At 38.8% G+C, this 24,311-nt stretch overlaps 1 protein-coding gene across 7 annotated transcripts in view; it reads right to left on the reverse strand.

Moving 5' to 3' along the window:
- Nucleotides 1–24,311, reverse strand: part of WWC2 (WW and C2 domain containing 2) — a 227,066-nt gene that overhangs the window by 96,651 nt on the left and 106,104 nt on the right. For 4 of the 7 annotated variants that reach the window (XM_035292567.3, XM_035292565.3, XM_078366190.1 and 1 more), the window contains 2 exons: nt 12,104–12,307; nt 11,203–11,279 (listed from right to left, as the gene is read on the reverse strand). The exons of 2 other annotated variants lie outside the window; for them this stretch is intronic. In XM_035292567.3, coding sequence (XP_035148458.3) covers nt 11,203–11,279; nt 12,104–12,254 — 228 coding nt within the window. In that variant the 5' untranslated portion in view covers nt 12,255–12,307. Of the gene's footprint in view, nt 1–11,202; nt 11,280–12,103; nt 12,308–22,256; nt 22,327–24,311 lie in introns of all 7 variants that reach the window. One more of the 7 variants, XM_054252747.2, reaches the window with a different exon arrangement.

Genomic DNA, 24,311 nt, shown 5'->3' on the forward strand with positions numbered 1-24,311 from the left:
TATATAATCATGTACCACCAGGACAACCATCAATTATTTCCTCATGCCTCGTTATAGTCTATCCCCACCTGGCCTGTAGCAACCACTAAACTTTCACTGCTTTTGAAACTCATCCATGTTGTATCAGCAACCTGTTCCTTTTAAATTACATTTTATGGATACACCACAATTTGTTTATCCATTTATCTATTGATAGACATTTAGGCTGGTTCCCAGTTTAGGCTAACAAGCATAAAGCTCTCACAAATATTTACACTCAAGTTTTTGTGTGGGTATATGCTTTCCTTTTGGGTAAATACGCATAAATGGGATTGCTAGATAGTATGTTAAATATACGTTTAACTTTGTAAGAAACCGCTAACTTGCTTTGCAAAACAGTTGTACCCTTTCACATTCCCATAGCAATGTATGAGACTTCCATTTGCTAATGACATGCCATTAAGCACTGCTATAGCTACACCCAGTAAATTTTTATACAGTGTATTTTCCTTTTTCTTTAGTTCAAAATATTTTTAAATGTTCCTCAGGTGCTTTCTTCTTTGGCCAATGAATTACTGAGAAGTATGCTAATAATTTCCAAGTATTTTTCCAGATACATTTATGCTGCCTAGTTTAATTCCAGTGCAGCTATATTCTGTGTGAATCTGAGTCCCCCTAAATGTACTGAGTCTTCTCTTCATATTGTAGAGTAAGGACTACCTTTGTGACGTTCCATATGTGCTTCTGCTGTTTCTAGATGGTATGTTCTAGTCTGTGAGTGTTGACTGGATCAAGTTGGTCTATGGTATTGTGGACGTCTTTGACATCATTGCTGATTTTCTGTCCACATATTCTATCAATTACTGGAAGAAGGGTGCTGACATATCCAACTTTAATTGTAGATTTGTCCTCTACCTTGCAGTTGTATTGGTCTTTATCCCAGACATCTGAAGCTGTTAGGATGTGCAGACGTCATTAAGATTCTTGTGTCTGCTGACGGACTGATCCAGTTATAATTATAAAATCTCTAGTAACGGTCCTTGTTCTGAAGTTGAGTTTGTCTGATCATACTTTGACAACACTGTTTGCATTTGTATTTTCATGATCTACCTTCTCTAATATTTTAAGTAATCTATCTAGGTCTTCATATTTAAAGTAGGTCTGTTGCAGCTAACATGAAATTGGGTCTTATTTTAACCTTTCTGATAATCTTTGCCTTTTAATTGGAGTATTTAGGCCATTTATTAATAGATTTAGTATATTAGCTTTCTTATTGTCATATTTTCTTCTATTCTTGCCTTCTTTTGGGTTAACTAAATTTTTTTTAATGATTCCATTTTATTTCCCTTATTGGCTTACTAGTGATCTTTTGTTTGTTTGTTTTTGAAGCAGAGTTTCACTCTTGTTACCCAGGCTGGAGTGCAATGGCTCAATCGCGGCTCACTGCAACCTCCGCCTCCCAGGTTCAAGCGATTTTTCTGCCTCAGCCTCCTGAGTAGCTGCGATTACAGGTATGCATCACTACACCCAGCTACTTTTTGTATTTATACTAGAGACGGGGTTTCTCAATGTTGGTCAGGCTGGTCTTTAACTCCCGACTTCAGGTGATCCGCCCACCTTGGCCTCCCAATTTCCTGGGATTACAGACGTGAGCCACCGCGCCCAGCCTCTATTTTTATTTTAAAGGGATACTCTAGGGCAGGAATCAGCAATGACAGCTCATCTTGTGGCCTGGTTTTTTTTTGTTGTTGTTGTTGTTCATTTGTTTTTCATGCCCCACTAGTTAATAAAGGTTTGCAAATTTTGAACCATTATCCAAGAAAAGTAGAAAAAAAGAAGAAAAATCTGCAACAGAGACTGCACATGGCCTGCTGTTTGAGTTTTCTGATGCTGTAAAACAAACTATCATCATGAAATTAGAAGCTTAAAATTAATTACAATTATTTAATAGCTCACTAGGTTCTCTGGGCTCTCTGGTCAAAGTATTGCAAAGCTGAAATCAGGGTGTTAGCCAGGCTGAGTTGTCATCTGGAGCTTAGAAAAATCCACTCCTAACTGCATTCTTTTTTTTTTTTTTTTTGAGATGAAGTTTCGCTCTTGTTACCCAGACTGGAGTACAATGGCACGATCTCGGCTCACCGCAACCTCTTCTTTCCGGGTTCAAGCAATTCTCCTGCCTCAGCCTCCCGAGTAGCTGGGACTACAGGCACACGCCACCACGCCCAGCTAATTTTTGTATTTTTAGTAGAGACGGGGTTTCACCTTGTTGACCAGGATGGTCTCGATCTCTTGACCTCGTGATCCACCCGCCTCGGCCTCCCAAAGTGCTGGGATTATAGGCGTGAGCCACCGTGCCCAGCCACTGCATTCTCACTGTTGGCAGCATTCAGTTCTTTGTGGCTTTAGGACTGAGATTTGAATTCCTTGCCGGCTATCAGCCAAGGTTGCTCTCAGTTTCTTCCCATGTTGGCCTCTCCCTCTGTAATCCAGCAACCGTACATTCAAACCCTCTCGTGCTTTGACATCTAATGTCCTCCTCTACAGTAACCAGGCAGAGAAACTGTTTTTAAAGGGCTTGTGTGTCACCTCCAGTCCCCAGGATAATTTCTCTATCTTAAAGTTAACTTTGCCGTATTAAATAATGCATTAAATTCAGCCAGGAAATTATGAATGGCATGTATACTAGGAAAGGTGGGGGAGGGGAAAATCTTGGGGGACTGGAAAATATTTTCAAATTCTGCTTACTATACCTGCAACATCTAAAATATTTACTATTTGGATCTTTATAGAAAAAGTTTGCTCTAGTATATAAAATGTGCAATCTATTGCCAATAAAAGTCACTACTTTATGAATAGTGAAAGTGCCTATGACAGCATCCTTCCACTCTCCCCCATTCTTTGTGATATTCTTTTATTTTGCTTTTAAATATTTTATAAACCTCAACATATTTTTATTATCTTTGTTTAAATAGGCACTTTTATTTAAAGAGACTTCAAATTACTAAAATAGTCTTGTATTTGAATATGTATTATCTCCAACATTTTTCATTATTTTGTTTCGATCCAAATTTCCACGTGGTATCGTTTTCACTCTGCTTGAAGAAATCATATATAACTGCATAGTTCTGCAGGCAATTAATTCTCATATTTGTCTGAAAATTTATTTTATTCTTTACTTAGTGATGAAATATACATGCAAGACTTACCATTTAAGTATATGATTCAGTGGCATTAAGTACAACTATCACTGGTCATTTCCTGAACTATTTCATTGTCTTAAACTGAAACTCTGTACCTATTAAACAATAACTCCCCTTTCTTTTCTTCCTCAACCCCTGGTAACCACTATTCTGTTTTCTGTGTCTATGAAATTGCTTATTCTAGGTACCTTAGATAAGGTGAATCATATAATATTGGTTCTTTTGTGTCTGGCTTATTTCACTTAGCATAATGTTTTCAAGGTTCATCCATGTTGTAGCATGTATCAGAATTTCTTTACATTTTAAGGCTTAATAATATTCCATCATATGTATGTGCCATATTTTGTTGATATTCACCTGTGATTGTAGGTGATAGGTTGTAGGTATGTAACAGTTAATTTTATGTGTCAATTTAGAGGATATTTTTGGATAAGATTTTTAAACTGGTGAACTTTTAAGTACATGGACTGCCTTCCATAATGTGAGTATACCTCATCTAATCAGCTGAGGCCCTGATGAGAATTAAAAAATTGGCCTCTCCAAGCAAGTAGGAATTCAACAAAGTGCCTTTGGACTTCATCTGAACTATAAGCTTTCCTGGGTCTCTGCCTGCCAGCCTTCAGACTTCATCTGCATCATCATCGGCTTTGCTGGGTCTCGAGGCTGCCGCCAGTCTTGGGACTGAAACTGAATTACTGGCTCTCCTGTGCCTCCAGTCCGTCAGCCCGCACTGCAAATCTGCACTTGCCAGTCTCCATAACTGCGTGAGACAATTCTTTATAACAAACCTTTTCCAAGATTAGAAGATATATATCAAAACCTATATAGTATATATCAAAAAGTTAAATTTAGAATTACCTTGTGATCAAACAACTCCATTTCTGGATGTATATCCCTAAGAACTGAAAGCAGAGACTCAAACAGATACTTGTACACCAATGTCCAACCTGTGTAGTCAGCTTTTTAAATAATAGCTTTCCTAATAGGTGTGAAGTGTATCTCACTGTGATTTTAAGTTGCATTTCCCTAATGACTCTAGGGATGTTTATCATCTTTTCATATGCTTATCGACCATTTGTACATCTTCTTTTGAGAAATGTCTAATGAAGCTTCTTGCCCGTTTTTATACTGGTTGTTTTCCTTCAATTTTAAAAGATATTTTCACTAGGTATAGAAACCTAGGTTGACAGCTTTCTTTTAGTATTGGTACTCTTAAACTATCACTCCATTGTCTTTCAATTGGTATTATTTCTAATAAGCAGTCTGTTGTAATTCTTATCTTTATTCCACTGTATATCATGTCTTTTTCTACGGCTACTTTTAAGGTTTTCTCTTTATTATTGATTTCTGGCAATATGATTATGATGTGCTTTGGTATGATCTTCTTTGTCTTTATTCTGCCTTGGGTTTGTTGAATTCCCTATATTGATAGATTTATCATTTTAGTTTCTGCAAATAATGTTTGTGATTTCCTCCCCTCCTCTTTCTAGGAGACTTTAACTACACATGTCAAACTATCTGATATTGAACCACAGGATACTGATAAGCTGTTAACCTTTTACCAGGCTTTGTTTTCTCTGTGCAATTTGTTTTGGATAGTTTCTATTCCTACGTCTTTAACTTCGCTGATTTTTATTTGGTAAATGAATAATCAGCTTACTCTCATACAGTTATTTCATTTTTAATTTGTAGAAGTTCCATTTTTATTTTTAAATATATTTTTCTCCTCATCTTCACATGTTCCTTTACATTCTTAAGCATGTGTATAATGTTTAAATGTGTTTGTCTGCTGATTAAATTGCACCTATCATTTCTTCTTTTTGTTGACCATGTTTTCTTGCTTCTTTGCATACCTGATCATTTTAACAGCTTTATTGATGTATAACCAGAATACGAAACAGTGGCTATGTTTAAACTACATACTTTGATAAGTGCTGACACATGTATATGCACGTGTAACTATCAATACGCTTAGTATAAAGAATAGATCTAACACTCCCAAAGGTGTCTTGATGTCCTCTTGGTAAGCCCCCTCTTTTGCCCCTCCACACTACTCTCATTCCCAACACACATGAAAAATCCTGACTAGATAACTGGCCATTGTGAATTTTACATTCTTCATGCTTGATTTTGTTGTATTATCTTAAAGGATCCTGGACTTTGTTCTAGTACACAAATAAACTATTTTAAATCAACTTGATCCTTTCAATATTTGCTTTCAGTTTTTGTTAGACTAAGTCCGATACAGCCTTAGCCTCAGACTAATTTGGTCCCACTCCTATGGCATTACCCTTCTGATGCCTCTGTTCAAGATTCTATGTCTCTATGCTGGCTGGTGGAAACACAAACTATTCCCAGCCCTGCGTGAGCTCTGGGAACTGTTTGTCCTACCACTTCGTTCTCCAGCCTTATGGTATTTTGTACCATGCATACTCAATCAGTATTCAGTCAAAGATTTGAGGAGACCCTACTAGAAATCTCAGGCTGGCACCTGCCTGCTCTCACTCTCTTCTTTCTCTGTAACTCCCTCCTCTCCAGTATTTCCTACATATTCTAGCCACCTCTCCATCCACCAATGAACTTTTCTCTTCTGTCTCATCAACTCATGCACGCTACTAGACTATGTTTATGCCCTTCTCCCCATACTGCAAATGCTGCAGTGCCAGGGCTCACTTCACCTATTTCCTTTCGGGTAGGGATTACAGTCTTCTACTGTTATCTGAAGTCTGAACACAGCTGTTTCCTAAATTTTGTCCAGTTCTCTAATTACCTGCTGTTAGAGGGCAATTCTCGTAGTAATCTTTCATGGGCATAAACAGAAGGAAGCTGGATCTTTTAAAATATATTCACATGATTTTGACAGCCTGAATTTTAGACAAAATGTCTCCTTGTTGAGCCTATTTCCTCAATATCACCCCCTCTCTGAAGACACATCTAAAATTGTCATCCAATTGACAAATCTCAAATCACAAAACTTTATTCCTTTACATCTTGAAGGAGCTAAAATTCTGATGCCTTCATTAAGTAGAAGCTGACAGTAAGTTCTAGAAATATATGTGCACTTGAGGATGCTGAAGATTGCAAACATATGCAGAATAAATAGCTGTTTCATACTCTCACTGCTGCACTGTCATGGCGTCAGGAGGTTGACTCAAAATTCAATGTGAACATGTTAGGTCAATGTATTTATTGTGTACATGTCAATGAAATATAAGGAACTGTTGGTTTGACTGTATACATTATATCTTTATCTTATAACATTCCATAAGGCTTAGCCCCCATGGCCTTCAAATATGAGCCAACGCGCTTTGTAGGCTTTATAGAATCATTTAAAATAGATCATTTATGGGTGATTATTTTCCTGTCAATACTGTTTGCTCAGCTTATATATTCTCTAACCGGAGAAATTAATTGCTTTTAATATTATAAAATGCCACAAGCATTATGGATATAAGGGTATTTCAGAATTGAGATGGAGAGACTGACATGGTGGCTTATCTAGGTGAAGAGAAACTAAGCATCTCCTCCTCAACAACGCAATGTCAATGAAGAATTTCTTCTTTAAAATACATATTTAGCCTGCAGTTTCATACCCTTCAAAGCTAGAAAAGGAAGCCAAACTCATAGAAAGAGGGAGAGCAAGAGAAATAAAACATTATAAAATCAATAAATGTGATTAAGTATTAAAGTTCACTCTATTCAAATTCTGAGTATGCTTTCTCAAAAGACACTACTGTGCTATACATTTTAATTATTTCAAGCTACTAGAATGTCATATTAGGTAACACCAGTTCTTGCATTAAACAGAATCTCTCATTTTATGGCTTGCTCTTTTTTTTTCTAATTTCCCTCAAAACTCACTAAGACTACTGCACTGTATTATAACCCGACACTGACTACAATCGTTTTCGCTTATTCACAGTTTCAGTTCCCTGCAGTCAACTGTGGTCCAAAGATTGATGACTATGATATAGTAAGACATTTTGAGAGAGACGGACCGGGTGCACGTAACTATTACTAAAGTCTAGGGCTATGATTGTTCAATTTTATTATTAGTCATTGTCGATAATCTCTTACTATGCCTAATTTATAAGCTGAACTTTATTATAGCTATAGACGTATGGGAGAAAACTGTATACAACGGGTTCCGTACCATCCGGGGCTTCACGCACCCACTGGGGGGCCTGGACCATATGTCCTATGAATAAGGCGGGGGGGCTACTGTACAATACAAATTCATCTCCAAACATCCTAAGAATAACCTTATCTACAGATTGGTGTTGCAAGTTAGCATCATTCTCTTTCAACACCCTAAAAGAAAGCAAGTCACAGCTGAAAGAAGTTGAAATGTAAGCTAAATTGTAAATGCAGTATAAGGATAAGGATATCTCTCATGTCTAGTCAAGAAGAATATTTGTAGCAATTAACACTCTCCAAAGGTATATTTCTTTTAATTTGAAGAACACTGATACGATTTTTGTTATGTTAGATAATTGGTTACAGTGTCATATTTTGATGTGTACATTAGTAAATTACTTTGCTCATACTTACAAACTGAACCTCAAATTTGACTGCCATTCTTTTAAATCTGTGTCCAAGATTACAAACAGCTAAGACTGCGGATGACTTTTCTAAGTGCATCACCACTGCTAAATGAATTCAAACTGAGTCAGTATTAACAATGTATGAGCAGCATATCCCTGACAACAAAAGATCATACACTGTTATTAATAACAGTGCCCACTAGCCAGCTATGTGTTTGGAATGGAGTGCAAACAGTTTAGCCAACGGAGTCTTTGTTCTTCGCTCTTACAAAATTAAAAGTTGTATTAAAGCACATGCAATGAATACTCAAAACACTTTTCAAATACATTTGTATTTCTAAAGACTTTCTTTTACATTTCTAACACTCTAATTAGGTTTAAGAAGAGTAAAAGTTTAATAAAAGTTTGCCAAAAACTTTCTCCCCAAAATTTTCACTAAATTTCACCTATTTGTAAACATCAGTATTGAGTTTTCTTTTTAACGGCAAATGAATTTAAGGTTTAATTTGTGTGAGACAGTTTATATTTTAAGGTGACTATGGTCTGAGATCTATTATCAATAAATAATAAATTTTGCAGTAAAAATGTTTATATTCTTTAAAAAAACAGCTGTTGAGATTTTCTCAAGCAATTAAACACTAGCTTTAAAAGTTACAAGTAACTTAAAAAGCATTAATTTATTCATTTTACCATTTTGACAAATAAAAACAAGTTATCAGGAATGATAATTCGTCAGTTATCATTTGGTCAAACTGAAGCCCAATGATTATCAATACCTATGTCCATAATACACCATGAAACATATTTTAGACGGATGCTTCTAAATACATAATTCCCTAATACTTGACCTACTAGTCCTAATTCAGTAAAACAACTGAGGTACACCTGCTTAGACTGTTGCAACAAAACAGTAAAGCATAAAACTAGTGTTTGGCTATGCGTTAAAAATTGTTACTGTGACCAAAAATGCAGGCCGGTACTCCAAGACACCAAAGCGATGAGTTAGTTGATTCAAGAGTTACTACTCCTAAGGCATTAATTTGTGAAAGGGATTTTTAACAGAGTATACAAGCCAAGAAAGGCCAGATTATCAAAATCTAACAGACTCTGCCAAGTTACCTATCCACTTCTGAATGGCTGGGCCGTTCCTAAAGTGTTACCTGGTCAGAATGGATACAGAGTGTTCTCACAAAACTTGTGAAATGTAGGCAAAAGCCTGTGCATAAAGTAGCTTAGAGCCTTAGACATGAGAAAGTAGGAAGGGCTGAAACTGTTTGGCAGTATCCACTAAGATATGTACAGTCAGGTGCCACATGTCCACATTTCCCTGCATATAAGATGGTATGTTTCAGGCAGGGCGTGGTGGCTCATGCCTGTAATCCCAGCACTCTGGGAGGCCAAGGCAGGCGATCACAAGGTCAGGAGTTCAAGACCTGCCTGGCCAATATGGTGAAACCCTGTCTCTACTAAAAATACAAAAATTAGCCAGGCACGCTGGTGGGCACCCGTAGTCCCAGCTACTCAGGAGGCTGAGGTAGGAGAACCACTTGAACCCGGGAGGCAGAGGTTGCAGTGAGCCAAAATGGTGCCACTGCATTCCAGCCTGGGCAACAGAGTGAGACTCCTTCTCAAAAAAAAAGATGGTATGTCTCACACTGCCTTTTCTACCTTTGGATAAGTTTAGACATGGAAATACTTAGCACGGTGTATTACAATTCTAGGTACTGAATGTACTTACAATATGTACTTACAGTACTCAGTACAGTATCATACTGTATAGGTTTGTAGCCTAGAAGCAACAGGCTATACCATATAGCCTAGGTGTGTAGTAGCCATATCTTCTGGGTTTGCATTAAGTATACTCTGTGATGTCCACAGGACAAAGGAACTGCCTAATAACACACTTCTCAGAATAGATACCCATTGTTAAGTGAGCCATGGTTCTATTTTTTTTAAATAAATGTTACTGTGTATATTTGAGGTTTACAACATGATGTGATAGAATACATATAGTTAGTAAGATGATTACTATAGTGAAGCAAATTAACTTATCTATCAACTCACACAGTTATCATTTTTTGTCACAAGGGCAGCTAAAATCTTAACAAGAATCCCTAATACAATACAACGTTCTTCCCTTTAGTTCCTACAGTGTACATTACAACTCTAGACTTGTTCCGCCTACACATCTGCACCTTTCATCCTCTGAACCACATCTCACCACTTCAACTCCCCTGACCTCTGCCCACCTCCCAAGGTCCATTGTTTTATTCTCTGTCTCTGTGTATTTGATCCTTTTTTTTTTTTCAGGAGTCCACATATAAGTAGTCCACATATAAGGCATGTATAATAGACATGTACACTAAGGCATAATTTTTAATAATCACAAATTGAAATAAACTTTAATGTACATCAATATTACATAAGATAAAGAATTTATGGTATGTACACAAAAGTGGAACACTATACAGCAAAAAAAGTGAATGTGGATCTTGAAATGCTGTTGAGCAAGGCGAGCCAGCAAATTAATACACAATGGTATCTAGTCTTAGGACGTTCAAAGAAGGTGAAAAATTAACCCTCAGTGCTCATGAGGCTAGTACCACCTTTAGGGAAAAGAAAAATAAGGAGGAGGGGTCATGTTAATAACCTAGTTCATGACCTGGGTATTGGTTACATGAATTTATTTACTTGGTGAACAGCCTTTAATATTCCAAAAATCAAGGATAAACAAGCTCTTGTCTTAACAGCAGTTTGGTTCAAAACATTCTGGCCGAGACTCAGGAAACAACTCTTCATGAGGCATCATGAGACCTAATTAAGTTTGACTTAGACTTTTATGTTGTGGGCATCTTTAAATATTGGGTTGTCTGACAAAAGAGCAACTTGGCTTAACTCTGGAGAGCAAAACTCAGCACAATGAGGGAAAGCAAGTTACAGGACTCGAATTTTGATTCAATATTCTAACTCTAACAATAAAACTGCCCAATAGGCTGAGAGCAGTGGCTCACGCCTGTAATCCCAACACTTTGGGAAGCCGAGGCAGGCAGATCACTTGAGGTAAGGAGCTCGAGACCAGTGTGAACAGTGTGGCCAACATGGTGAAACCCCATCTCTATTAAAAATACTAAAATTAATATTGGTGGCATGTGCCCATAATCCCAGCTACTCAGGAGGCTGAGGCAGGAGAATTGCTTGAACCCAGTTGGCGGAGATTGCAGTGACCCAGCCTAGGCAACAGAGTGAGACTTTATCTAAAAAAAAAATCCTGCCCAATAATAGAACGCACTGTCTCCATAATAAAGACTATCCCAAAGTCTAAACTTGTTCACATAAAGGTAGAAAGACCACTCATCAGGGCTAAGTGGAGGAGTTTTCTATACCAAATGGAGATGAGAGCTGATCACTAAAGCCCCTTCCACACCCTTCAGACTCTATGCATATTAGTCAACATAGAACCACAATTTAAAACCTCTTACCCTTAATCTTGTAGTGGAGATCTCAGCTTTTAAAATATCGGGATCATATTTAGTACTGGATGAAGATCCTGAGAATACTTTTTAAAGAGAAAAAGAAAACCTAATTATTTACAAGTTACGTAACAAGTTTTCAGCTTGCAATTTACTGAAGCTATACACCAGGAAAAAAAGAATTTACTGAACTAAAAACAAGATTTATGTGCTTCTGTGAATACTTACTTTTTACAATTCCTTTACTGTCATTCATCAGACACCTAAATATAAAAAGTAATCTTCAAACCTCTATCATTTTTTTAACTCTGTAAAGAGTAATGTCACACAGGCCTTGGTGCTTAATTCTCTTCTGAATTTTATATATACTATGTCCTTAGAGGACCATGCTGCGGCAGCATATCAGAGTTTTGCATCATCAAGGAATTTATAATTTAAGTAGAACTTCTACACTCATCATAGCTGCTTCTTTAAACAAAGCCAGCTCCAAATAATCAATCTGTGAGATGAGGGAGAGGTAAATCAACTCAGGTGGTTAACAGAAATTACACTGTAGATAATAGTTCCAGTTCCTCTCTATTGAACAAAAGTAGCAAAAAGGGGCCAAATTACTTTCATTTTTCTGAAAAAGTAAAAATCAACTCATAAATGCATACAGGCAACCTGGCAGAGGTGGGAGCAGAAACAGAAGGCATGCATAATCCCCAAACAGGGCAACTTTTACTGGAGTGGAGGTGAGGGTTTTACTGAAAAATCTGTGCTGTGCCCTCGCCTCTCCTGGTTTTGAGAGACTTTTCCTGCTTAAGAGGGAAAAGGACTCAAAATTAAACTCCCTAGAAATGTAAGTGGCCTTCCGTTATCTACAGTTCAGTCTCCACTTCTAAAGTCTGAATAGTCACATTGGACTTACAGCTTGTGCGAGAACCTGACTTTTCCTTATAGGCATCATTCAATCGCACGTATTCATCCAGGGCCAGGGCCAGCCTCTGCTCCTTCACATGGTACAGCTCCTTCTGGGTCCGGAGGGCATCCTGTGCCACGGAGAGGTAGTCCTTCAGCATCTTCTCCTGCTCCCCCCTCCATTGTTTCCTTGGATCTTCTATCTGTGTGGTTTCTGAAAACGTTAGGTAGAGGGTTTTTTTAGAATTTAACTTTGTTTTCTGGATTAAGCTTTAGGGAGTAGGCTAGCTTAAGTTCTTGTATCCTCTAACGAGTTGATTTAGCAGTGCTGGAGTGACTTCTCCAGAAATGTGATAGTTTTGTTTTAATTTACCCAGTCCCTATGCCTTCAACTTCCTTCCCCTTTCAGGTTCTCATCAACAATGTATTTTCACTATAAATCTACCACACACGATGTTGTCAATCAGATCATTCCTTTCCAGAATTCTGTGGCTTCTCAGTGCCTACAGAATAAAAGCCAAGCTATTCATTTCTGCACTTGAGGCCCTCTATAATCTGGACCCAACCTACCTTTGTTCACTTAATACAGGACTCTAGCCACACTGCCCTCTGCATCAGCACTAATCAAAGCTGGTCTACTCTGCAGACCAACACCAGTCCATGAACCCAGTTTTCTGTCTACAACAGTAAGTATAGAAATAGAGAGTAAACGTTTTATAATCTTTATAGCAACTTTAGTCAGATATTGTTTATCTATTGATAAACATTTTGCATTTCTTTGTGTGCATACATTTTCACTTTTCTAGTAATTCACTTTTTATTTTACAAAAATATCAGTGAGTCTGCAGTGGATCTGAAATTTAAAAACAAACAAAACCCTGGTCCTGTTTTCCACAGAATGCTCTAGCCTAAGGCCCTGGTTCTTGGTTCTGTACTTCTGCACACTAGAATCAACCAGAGACCCCTTTTTGAAAAAACCCAGTCCAATTAGAGTTTCTGTGGGTGGAACCCAGGCACTATAGGTTTAAAAGCCCCTCAGGTGATTCCAATGAGCAGCTGAGCCCAAGAACCACTGCTCTGCAACAGCTCACAGGCTACCTCCTCCAGAAGCTTCCCCAGTCACCTCATCTGCAAGTCAGCCCTTTATCCTCTGTCTTCCACAGCAGCTTATGCTCATTTTATGAACTCAAAACACATTCTTTACTGTGTGGTGAAGCTACAGTAGGAGCCACAAAACATGAAGAAAAAAAAAAAACAAAAGAATCAGATTGCCCTAAATATTGTGTGTTCTTATATTTTAAAATTGACAAAATTTTTGGCCACATGTTGGGCCAAGGGGTTGGAGTGTACTGGGTGTCCAGCAATGGGGTACAATGGTATACCACTGTACAAGAGAATGGACAGTTTTGGTGATGCTTAGTGCAGGTTGCTTAGGAGACATCCCCCTGTGTTTGCAGACATGTACTGGACCCCTCTGCTGTGAAGAAAGGAGCATGGCCATTTTCCAGTAAAAGAAGGGATTCAGAACGGGGCAGAGTAAATAAAAGAGGCTTCCTGGATGCTGGTGTTCTACTTTTCTCACCCATCACAATTACACAGTTGACTTCTAAAATATTTGTTAAACTTTGTTATTTCAATCTATGAATTTTTCTGTATGTTGTATTCAGTAATGAATGTTTTAAAACAAAAGTAAAAATAGTTCTAAGGTACAAAAACTATGGCTTTATGACTTAAGATCTTGTCTCTAGCAGGCCATTGTATCTGAGTGGACCCCACCCCCAACAAGAGCAAACACAAACAAGAGATAATTTGGGACAAACAGAAGTTATGGCTTTAATACAGAAAACACACGAAGTGTGATATACAAAAGGTTAATTGAGATTTTTAAAAAACAAAGCAAAACACAAAAAGGTAGCATAACAGGCCACTGTAAATAACTAGAAGGCAAAGTAAAATACATGAGCAGTGGCTTTCAGATGCTGGACAACAGGTGGCACAGGACTGTGATCTCCGAAAGAAGGGAATTAACCCCACAATGATCTTACGTTCCTGCTGAAAGCACTTGATGGACAGCAGTGCAAGGAGGGGTAATGCAAGCAGAGAAAGGAAGTATTGCTAACTTGAAGGGAGAGGAGGCAGATTTCAGGGAAGCCATGATGAGTGCAATAGGTAAAGCAAAGCACAGGAGAAGTTCCAGAGACTGCAGAAGTTCCAGAAATGGGCACAGGTGTCACAAGAAGTCTGTGGGTACATGCTGAGATGCACAAGGTCAGGCAAAGGGACAACTGGGAAGCCACAGGCAGATAAATTCCCCGAGCTCACACAGGGCTGTGACACTTTCAGATTATGACCAGCCAGAGGAGAAAGGCCTTAGTTAACATCTAGGGAATACAGTGGAGACCACAGCAAAGTTACACCTTAACAATGGAGCTAAATAAGACATAGGGTAAAGGCTACTCTGAACCTACACTAACAAAGCTTTAAAGCAAGATTCCAAAGGACCAAGCTGGTCAGCAAGTAACTTAACTGCCAGTCAGAGGGAAATAAGTGTAAGAGTTCCTAAAAGGCACAACATCTAGCACTCAATGAAAACAACAACAACAAAACCAACTTTATAACGTTTAGCATCCACTATAAAGTTACTAAATATAACATAAGTAACAAAAATATGGCCCATTATCAGGAGAAAAATCAGTCAACAGAAACAGATCTGGAAATGTAGAAATGATGGAATGAGCATTATCGGGAAAAAACAGCTATTCTGATAAAACGGAATAGAGCCCCAAAATAAACCCACACATCTACTGTTAGCAAACAGCCAGTAAGCAGATGAAAAGAGGCTCAACATCACTAATCATCAGGGAAATACAAGTCAAAACTGTAATGGGATACCACTGCACACTATGTAAAATGGCTAAAATTTAAAAACTGGCAATGCCAAGTGTTGAAGAGGATGTGTTACAATTGAAATTCTCATTCACTGCTACTGGGAATCTAAAATGGTGCAATCCCTTTGGAGAACAACTTAGCAATTAAGATACAACCCAGCAATCCTACAACTTGTTATTTACCCAAGAAATATAAAAATATGTATCTACAAAAAGACCTCTAAACAAATGTTCATTAACAGCTTTTTTCATAATAAACAAAACTCTCTACTACAGGTAATGACTAAGCAAATTGTGGTATATCCATACAATAAAGTACTACTCAGCAATAAAATGAAACAAAATACTAAACAGCAATATATAAGACTCTGAAACACATGCTGAGTGAAAGACGCCAGACGCAAAAGAGCACATGTTGTATGATTCCATTTATACGAAATTTGGGCAAAGGTGAATATAATCCAGTGACAGAAAGAAGACCAGTGGTTGCTGGGGCCCAGCAGTACTGAGAAGTACTTGTTACAACAGAGCAAGAAGAAAGCTCTTTTTCAGGGAATGGAAATGTTCTCTATATTGATTAATGTAATGGTTACATGGCATATACTTGTCAAAACTCATGAATTGTATAGTGAAAATAGATTCAATTTATGTATTTGTATACAATAATAAAGCTGATTTAAAGTTTATTTAAAAACATGCTTTGCAAAGTTCAAATGAATGACTGATGAACAGTAAAGAGAACTGAGGTATAATGGAACAGTAATAAAATCCTCTTCCACTGTGAGCTGTTGGAAAAGAGCACTGGTTACGGACTAAGGCCGTGTGGGTTCCATATCCAACCAACCAGATGTGAGACTCTAGGAGAAGTATTTTACCTCTCTTACTCTCACGTCTGTCAAATGTAAAAAGAGGGTGAAATATGGACGAATATTTTCTGATGTAGTCTTTGCAGTGAACACCGTTGGTGTCCTATCCTGGTATTCTCGGGTCTTTCTGCCAGGGCCTGCTCTTTGTTGTTGATGGATGTCTGACTGCTCTTGGGCACTGCACTAACTCACCTGCAGCCAATGGCTGACTAGTGAAAAAGATGGACACAGCCCCGAGGGAGAGCAAACTCTGTAAACTGCACTTCAGCGCCACCGCAATCATGCAGAGTCAGAGACTTTACAGAAATAAAATATCCGTTTGATTTTTCCCTTCACTTTCTTTACTTCCTTATTTCCTTACTGATTTATCCCAGGATTTCCTTCATAAACCACTTTCACTTAAATTCTTGGCTTAGGGTCTGCTTCTGAGAGAACTCAATCTAACATAACCTTGCATAATCTATGCAAATGGAAATGGATGAAGTTTGATCTTGGACTGTACTTCTCATATCCTCACGTGATGGCTTTTAGTAACACTGTGTATGGGCATGGCAGGGGAGAAATGAGAGGAAGAATCACTCTTGAAAATAAAAAAGGAAAATAAACTTGTCCTTAATAGAGAAATGTGACAGCAAGTTCTAGCAACTGTTTTCTAAGATTCTAGTAGAGAACTGAATAAATAAGCTGCTCTGGTGATTGTAAAACATAAAATTAGATTAAAGCACAGCCTAATTGCCTCGATAAAATCATTTTTTTGCTCCATTAATAACAACACTCTTAGATTTTAAGCCCTTGATGTCATATCATACCTGAAAATACTTCCACAGCCCAGAGTTCTACAACCCCTTTCTCAGGGGCAGAGAGAGTGTACATTAGTCAGCGCAGGCCACGCTGGAAATGAAAGGGAGGGATATAGGACTATGGAACATATAGAAGGAAGGTGTTCCAACAAGAACCTCAGCACTTACTACTGGAAAGGGATGAGGAGGTACTGATGTTCGGGAGGAAGAGGAAAAAAGAAAATGATATGGTTACACCTGGGCGGCAGGAAGGCTGAGGTGCCTGCACTGTAAAAACTAAACATGAAAAGGAGGGATAACTGTTCCTTCCACCTAATACCTGAATGATTAAAATGATTCCACATTGAAATATACGTTGAGAATACTGAGACTCAGGTTATATTGAAGTAAGGTTTCAAAAAAAGCAGATGAATTATTTGAGTCCTGAGGAAGTTTTAAGAACATGAATACTGGAAAGAACTGAGATGTAATATCCCAGTAGCTAAGATCATAAACTCTGTATTCAGTGTAACTGGGTTCAAATCCAGGGGTGTCATTTACAAACTGTGTGACCTTGAGCAGGTTCTTAAACTGCTCCAGGGTTCAATTTCCTCCTTAATAAAATGGAGCTAATTCAGGGGGCTGTTTGGAAGATCAAATGAGATACTGCAAAATGCAAAAAGCCTTTAATGCTAGTAAGCTATAACAATGTCTCTGAAGCTCAAATCCAAAGGAAAGAAATTATAAAGTCACATTTCCCCGGCCGGACTCCAGGGAGCATCTGTGTCTAGAACTAAGTCTCCACAGATCACTCTGCACCCATGTTAACCTACCCTGGTTTGAACCAGCTGATGAAAATGGGATACAGTCAGCTGTAACAAATGAATCATATATATACATATGCTCAACACCTCCCTTCAATCTGTGCACATGGAAGCAACACTGGGGAAAAAGGACACCTGTAACTTATTATAAAATTATATCCACTCTGCTTCCCATTCCCTGAGAGGAATTTGCACATGCTACCACATATGCATTTATACAAGATGTCAGGGGCAGATCAGCAGATGAGACTGAAAAACAATCGAGAAAATCCTGCTTCTCAAAGTTTCTGTGTATGACACATAATGCTGCACTTTCCATTTGTCAGTGGGTGATACACTGATCATTTTTAAAACATTTATATATTTTATGATGCTTTGACATCTCAGGGGCCTTGCTGTCTGGAAAGAGACTGCCTCTCCCAGGGCTAATTTAAATCTTAGAGATAGCAAATGTCTCCCGTGAACCCATCCTTCATATGGAAACCAACAGTTCAAAGCCCATATCCCTAACCTCCTCTTTTATCTAACTCACACTCCAAACCAGTTTCCCCTACCCTACATCACCTTCCAAGGCAAGCTACTGGACACCTAGAGACCATTCCCATAACCTAGGGTCTGCTGAAATTATTCAGTCTAGCCAATCCTAAACTTGTTCAGACTTGCCTACCCCGCCTCACTCATTCCTTCCCAAGGAAACCACAATACAGGCTCTGGGCCATGATTTCTCCTCTGCTCCTTCTGCGTCCCAACCAACCCAATACTTACCCGCTGTGTGTCCCAGAATGGTGTGGTATCGCCACTTCCCTTGAGAACTGCAATAAAACTTCCCTCCATGGCACTCACCTCGTTCCATCATCACTCGGTCACCTCTATAAATTAAATCCTGCATATAATCAAAACAAGATGGGCCATAGGGGCTGGCCACTATATGAACGTAAGAACCTGTTCCTGAGAAATCCGAATAAAAATACTATCAATTTTCTGGAACGTCCAGGGGCATGTACTGTCTTCAAGAGCTTTGTCTGTTAGTCTCGATCTTACATAGCCCTACGAAATATTTCTGGTTGGCCCCAAGAGCTACAAGTCAAACCCTAGAGAATAATGTGAGGGCATCTGACTTGGCCCACTGGAATTTCTAGAGACCAGACTGGTTCTATGGATGTTTAACCTGGCCTCTAGGGATAAGGGATGACTCCAAACTAACGTGGTTCAGGCTGTGAAGCCTGGGTCTTTTTGAGGCCAAGAGAAGCCCTGGGTGATGAACAAAATGGCCTGAGTCGGACAGGCACAATGCAACCACTGCGTCAGACCTAGAGCGCTTGCCTCACATTCACTGGCTAAAGTAGTATTTTAAACACTAATTTTAAAGATGCAAATATTTAAATATGCAAAGATGTATTATCTCACCTAACTGTGAACAAAAAAAACCAAAAAACTGCATGTTAGAGCAGCTGATGTCTAAATGAGGGACGTAGAAGAGAATAGTCCAGGATGGACAAACCCTCCAGCTAAGAATCTTCAAGGACATCAACACCACAAGGCAGCCCAGCCATCTGGAGAATGTGGGAGATAGGCAGAGATCAAATAAGAGTCCGAACTTCTCGGGTTCAAATATTCATTGTAACTGAGGTCTCTGATTATCCTAGTATTTAATACCTATATCTATTTCCAATATTTATATGTGTGAATGCAACCTGCCTCAAAGTATAGAACTCATCCTCTAACAAAGATAAATGTGTGGTCTTGGAAAGTTTTCAGAACTGTAGATGGTTCCCAATAATCCTCATTTCCTAGTAATTCATGCCTCTTGAGTTTGGGCGAGATCTAATGGCTTGCTTCTAATGAACAGAAGATAGATTAAGTGACAAGATACTACTTCTGAGATTAGGTTACAAAAGACTGCTCTGCTGTCTTGGTCACTCTCTCTCTCCCTGGGTCTTCTTGGCTTTTTGGCTCTAACAAAGCAAGCTGCAGGTGAGCTGTCCTATGAAGAGACCCACATGGCATGGAATGATGGAGGCCTCTGGCCAGCAGCCAACAAGGAAATGAATCCTGCCGACAACCATATGAGTGGCCTGAAAGCAAATCTTCCTCCAGCCAAGCCTTGAGGTGACTGCGGCCTGGCGGACACCTTGATTACAAACCATGACAGAGACCTTGAGCCAGAGAATCCTGCCTGGATTCATGGTCCACAAAAGACATGAGACAATAAATATTACTTTAAACCACTAAATTTTGGGACAATTTGTGAGGATGAGATATATAATTAATAAACTAATAAAATAAAGAGACAATAAAAATTAAAAATGTATGTTAGAAATCTGAAATGTTCTTAAGTTATAATAGTTATAAGACATGTACTCTCAGTTGTCTCTCAGGTTTGAGCCAATCATATTTCCCTCCATGTTGGGGACACATTATATTTCAATAAAATATTTGTCAATGGCTAAAAAATGCCACAAAACACTGTTGACACTTAAATGAATAAAGTGCAATCATAACAATGAAAATAAACTATCAGCATTTGTCTCAGATAGGTCGGGAAAAACACTCTGGTAGACTGGTTTAAACACTGCACATTACAAGACAGTCAGTGGAAAGCATTAACATTCTGAAATACTGCACAATTCAGATATGAACTACAAGAGGCTTCCCAAAGGCACCTTAGAAGAAGGCTTCATAAAGCAGGATTGTGCTTCATATCCATCGTTATATTTGCAGAATAGATTTGTGAAGATTATTTATTAAATGTAAATACTCAAGTATACTATACAAATGTGGTATTTTTTATTAAGACCTAGTGGCCTTGGGAGATCATGGCGTTATAATGTAATTTGCTGTTGTCTACTATATGAAAGAAACAATATATTACATACTGTTAAAATGCCGTATACCTCAAGGGCATTCACATTCCATCAGTTTTATAGATATGGAACTTTATAGGTAGAGAACAGATGAGTTACAAGAGCTTATCACGGAAGATAACATTAGACTCTTCAAAAGAAGATTATTTTTGTCTATAATGCAAATTTCTATTCTCCTTACTGTGCTCAGGAAGAATAAATCAAATGAACATAAGTAACTTTCCTTATCTTCCTTTTTATAAAGTATCTGCTATTTTTATCTATTATCTGTCCATTAATTTCTACAGACAATTATTTACCATCTACTATATGCAATGGGGAAAATGAGATACTCAGGCATGATCCTTCCTTCCAAGAAAAACCTCACAAAACGTAGACTAGTGACACACATTTTGTAGAGCATGATTAGTGCCCTGAGTGAAGAAGGGCTACGTGCCATGGCAGTTTACAGACAAATGGGTTTCTTCTGGCTGAAAAGAGTATAGTTCCAGGGAACAGGCAGTTTTTAAAGACGGCTTTGAAAGATTACCAACGAGAGAACCTGGCCCGTTTCCTGCTCCAGCCAAAACCCCCGGTTATCCCAGTCACACCAGCCTCCAGCTGCACTGAATTTCCTGCATGTCCTTCCTCGAGTCCTGCTTTCTTTAGCCTCTTGAGACCTTTGAATCTACTCGTGGTCCTCCTTCTTCCCCATCCTCCTTTTCTCCAGCCTGGTTAACTCAGTCATCTCTTGGGTGTCAGCTAAAAGCACTTTCTCCAAGTAGCCACGGCTATACTCTTCAGAATGGAGAAGGTGCGTCTTCTTATTTCCCTGCGTTCTCCTAGCATGCTTCCTTTCCTTATTTCACTATGCACTCTCATTTCTTTACCAATACTCCAAGAAGGAATAGCCTATGATCTCCTGAATGTCCGGTAAAAAAACGTAAAATTCATTTTGTAAGCAATAATGTGCCACAGAAGGGTTTTATGCAAGAGCACTAAAGGACCTTTTTTTTGTTGTTTTTTTGTTTTTTTTTTTTAAGAGATGAGGTCTTGTATGTTACCAAGACTGGCCTTGAACTCCTAGGCTCCAGCGATCTTCCCACCTCTCAGCCTCCTAAGTAGCTGGGACTGCAAGCAAGAGCCACCATGCTCTTGCTTCAAAGGATCTTAACTATATTATACAAAAATCATCTGACAGAAATGTGAGGTTCCATTATCAAAAGAACTGATATGATGGTGCAAAAAAAAATTTTGATGAAAATTATACATTCAATGAAAAAGTTTATACAACAGTATGTACAATATTACCCCATTTGAGAGGTAAAATACATTTAAAACTGTATGTGAGGCAGGGGAATTGCTTGTGGTCCAGTTTGAGACCAGCCTGGGCAACACAGAGAGATGCCATTTCTACCTCAAAAAAATAAAAACAAAATTAAGTTTTTAAAACTGTATGTATGTGCATGTGTGTATCAATATAAAAAGGCTGGAAGGATACACATCAAAATATTTAGAATACTTAGTTACTGGGTTGTATGAACATAGACAATTTTTCTTTTTTGAGACGGAGTCTCAGTCTGTTACACAGGCTGGAGCAAGATCTCAGCTCACTGCAACCTCCGCCTCCCGGGCTCAAATGATTCTCCTGCCTCACCCTCCCGAGCAGCTGGGACTACAGGCGCACAACACCACGTCCAGCTAATTTTTGTATTTTTAGTAGAGAGGGAGTTTCACCATGTTGGCCAGGCTGGTCTCAAACTCCTGACCTCATGTTCCGCCCACTTCGGCCTCCCAATCTTCTTTCTATTTATCTATATTTTCTACTTTTCTCCTATACACCAGTACTTTTTGTTTGTTTGTGTTTGAAACACAGTCTCACTCTGTCAACCAGGCTGGAGTGCAGTGGTGTGATCATAGCGCACTGCAGCCTCGAACTCCCAGGCTTCAGAGATCTACCCACCTCAGCCTCCCAAGTAGATGGGACCACAGGTTCAAACTGCCTCCCGAGTAGGTGGAACTACAGGTGCAAACTGCAAAACATGTTGAAAGAATTATTCTCAAAACCGAACACATCCTTTTATATGAAGTTCCAGAACAGACAAAACTAAGCTGTGGTCATAAAAACCAGAACAATGTCTGAGTAGAAAGGGGCAGGATAGAACTTACTAGGGTGATGGAAGAAGCTTGTACCTTGATGCAGGGGCAAGTTACAAAAGATTATACATATGTCAAAGTCCACCTAAAATAAATGCTTCAGATCTGTGCATTTTCGTGTATGTATATGAACCCTCGATTACTAAAAGAAAGAAAAAAAACTGTAGTATAACTCTGACTCTACCAAAAAGTGAGTTACTTCTGGTTGTATTAGTAACATCAAAACCTTACAGACCATACCTCCTCATTACCTTCCAGTTAGTTACACACAGCCCTCACTGATACCACACATACCCACTGAAAGGGGAGTATGACCATAAAACACTTACGGCCCAAAATAACCTTTACTGTCAAGGTCAAATCTTTTACTTCTAAATATTCAACAGTGTTTCTCAGAAATAGGATTAAACAGCTAAACATTTCTTATTTCATTTTCTATTTAAATAATGAGAAAATGATGCTGAAACTATACAATGTCAAAACACAACATATGTGTGAAACAGCTGTTTGAGAAGATAATACCATTTGTTTCCTAAACTACCTCACGAGAATGTCTTGAAGATTAATGAGACAATGGACCAGACCATTTTCAGTGGGGGGACTATTTGCTGCTGGTAATTTGGGTGCATCAGACCACTAGAATACCACTGCCGTTAAAGCAAAACAGTAGACTTAAAATTTTATATTCTAATAGTGAAGTTTTAAAATATTCAAAATGGTGCTTTCTGAAGCATAGTTTATACTTGAAGTGTACTTTAATTCCTTTAAATAAGAACAGAAAGCTTTTGATTGCTGAGTTAAGCAATCAAGCTCTTCTTTTTATCATTTTAAGAGTTTATCATTTTACTAGTCACCCAGCGATGTAAACATAAAAGATGCAGTCAGTGCCCTCAAGAGGCTCACAATTTAGTGAGGAAAACATACAAAAAGTAATATACATGCAATATGACAATATGTACCTGGTCCTCCAGAAATATCTGGAAGGGGCACTCAACCAGAATGTGATGGGACCTGGGAAGTGGAGGGGTGGGTATCAGAGAAGGCCTATGAGAGGCAGTGGCACCTGAGCAGACCACCCCTAGAAGGATGTGGCCTTCAGTGAAGAAGGTCTAGGACCTGTGCAGAGAGTGTTCAGCCTAGACTCCATGGATGCAAAGAAAGGCAGCCAGCCAAGGGGACACAGGGTACTCCTAAGATCTCCAGTGCCAGGCAGGGCAGGAGATGAAAAAGGAGAGGCCAGTGCAAGCAGACTGGGAAGAGGCTTCTAGTAAGGAATAGAACATATACATCTGGACTCTGAGAAAGACTTAGATGTGGTAGCCAGCAGCCTGAAGGAAGTAACTAAAGTTATCACCCAAGGAGATCTGCAGTATGCAAACAACAGAGGACTATTACAGAAATCCCGGCAGTGGGTCCAGGTGAAGAAGGAACAGGTAAAAGAAAGGTGGGCAGGTGCAGTCACAAGATCCAACGAATAAAGAGCAGGTGGGAATAACTCACAGTGACAAGTCACAGAGACAAGACTATAGTGTTGTTTGGATTTGATAATTTGTGGGTTGTATTAGACCCTTATTGCCTTGCTATAAAGGAATACTTGAGACTGAGTAATTTACTGAAAAAAAAAAAAAGAGGTTTAATTGACTCACGGTTCTGCAGGATGTACAAGCTCGGCCCTGGCACCTGCTGGGCTCCAGGGGAGGCCTCAGGGAGCTTTTGTTCATGGCAGAAGGCAAAGTTGGAGCAGGTAGATTATGTGGTGAGAGAGGAAGCCAGACAGCAAGGGGAAGATGCCTCACACCTTTAAACAGCCAGATCACGTGAGAACTCACCACAGTGAAGACAGCACCAAGGGGATGGGGCT

This window comes from Callithrix jacchus, chromosome 3 (assembly GCF_049354715.1).
Source record: "Callithrix jacchus isolate 240 chromosome 3, calJac240_pri, whole genome shotgun sequence".
NCBI classification, from domain to species: domain Eukaryota; kingdom Metazoa; phylum Chordata; class Mammalia; order Primates; family Cebidae; genus Callithrix; species Callithrix jacchus.